Source organism: Myotis davidii, unplaced genomic scaffold (genome assembly GCF_000327345.1).
Source record: "Myotis davidii unplaced genomic scaffold, ASM32734v1 scaffold1364, whole genome shotgun sequence".
Classification (NCBI taxonomy): domain Eukaryota; kingdom Metazoa; phylum Chordata; class Mammalia; order Chiroptera; family Vespertilionidae; genus Myotis; species Myotis davidii.
The window spans coordinates 409,479-410,607 of NW_006295736.1; the positions used below are offsets into that span (position 1 = coordinate 409,479).

General features: G+C 63.4%; 1 protein-coding gene across 1 annotated transcript in view; it reads left to right on the forward strand.

The window, feature by feature from the left end:
- Positions 1 to 648, forward strand: part of ZMIZ2 (zinc finger, MIZ-type containing 2) — a 6,607-nt gene extending 5,959 nt beyond the window's left edge. The window contains 2 exon segments of the mRNA XM_015568206.1: positions 9 to 65; positions 404 to 648. Coding sequence (XP_015423692.1) covers positions 9 to 65; positions 404 to 511 — 165 coding nt within the window. The 3' untranslated portion in view covers positions 512 to 648.
- Positions 649 to 1,129: the final 481 nt, after the last annotated feature.

Here is a 1,129-nt window from a genome sequence, read left to right on the forward strand (position 1 = left end):
CCCCGGGAGCAGTGGGGCCCCCCATGTCTGGAGCGGGGGAGGCCCCAGAACCGTCAGCCCTGGACGTGAGTACAGTGCTGCTGCTGGGGAGTGGGGAGCCTGGCTGGGAGCCAGTAAAAGAAACTCATTCAAGTTCAGCATGAAAAAAACTAGAGCAGCGCGAAGCAGAAAGTCCTGGGGGCTGGGGCCCTGGCCATCCGTGTGCTCCCCTGGGCCTGGAGCAGCTCCACACCTGGGGGTGCTGTGTGTCCCCTGTTGGCCTTGGGCAGAGTATCCCCGATTCTTCCGCACAGACTGTGGTGGGGAGGGGTGCCCACATCCCGCCTACCCGAATGGGCTGGGTGTGGAGACGGCTGGTTCGCAGGGGGAGGCGGGTCTGAGGCCAGTTTGCTTCTGTCCTCAGCTGCTCCCGGAACTGACCAACCCGGACGAGCTGCTGTCCTACCTGGGCCCTCCCGACCTTCCCACCAACAGCAGCGAAGACCTGCTCTCGCTCTTCGAGAACAACTGACCCTGCCGCCCGGCCCCTGACACCAGCCCTCCTGCTCCCCCAGGCTCCCCTGCAGCTGCAAGCCTGCTCCCCACCTGGCGCTGCAGGAGGTTTCAGGGGCCAGCCCCGCCCCCGGCCACGCCACGCCCCTCCCGCTCTGCATATTTATTTTTATATCCACCCAGTTTCCTCGTGCGCATGGTGTTCCTAGGGTTTATGCCTTTCAAAAACAAAACAAATACACACACAAGAAGAGGAAAGAACGCTCCTACTTTTACTCCTATATCACTGTCTCTACATGCTCCACAAAGGAAATGCTCCTGTCCCTGGAATTTTCCAAGTTGGCTGAGGCCTGAGCTGCCCTGCGGTTGGGGGAATGTTTGTCTCGGGGCCTGGAGACGCCTCCGCCACCTTGTTCCCTCGCGTGGGCGCGGGCCAGGAGCCGCAGGGGGGCCTCTGGCCGCATGGGGAGCCCCCGCCCTTCCTGTCCAGGGGCGTCAGCCTCGCGCTGGTGGAGGAACCAGGTGCCTTCCTTTCTTGTTGACCTTTTGGGGCGCCAGGTGTGCAGCTGCTTGTCTGCCTGCGGGGTGAGCGTGCGCCCCAGGGGACCCTGAGGTTCAGGCCAGGGGCCCCGCCCAG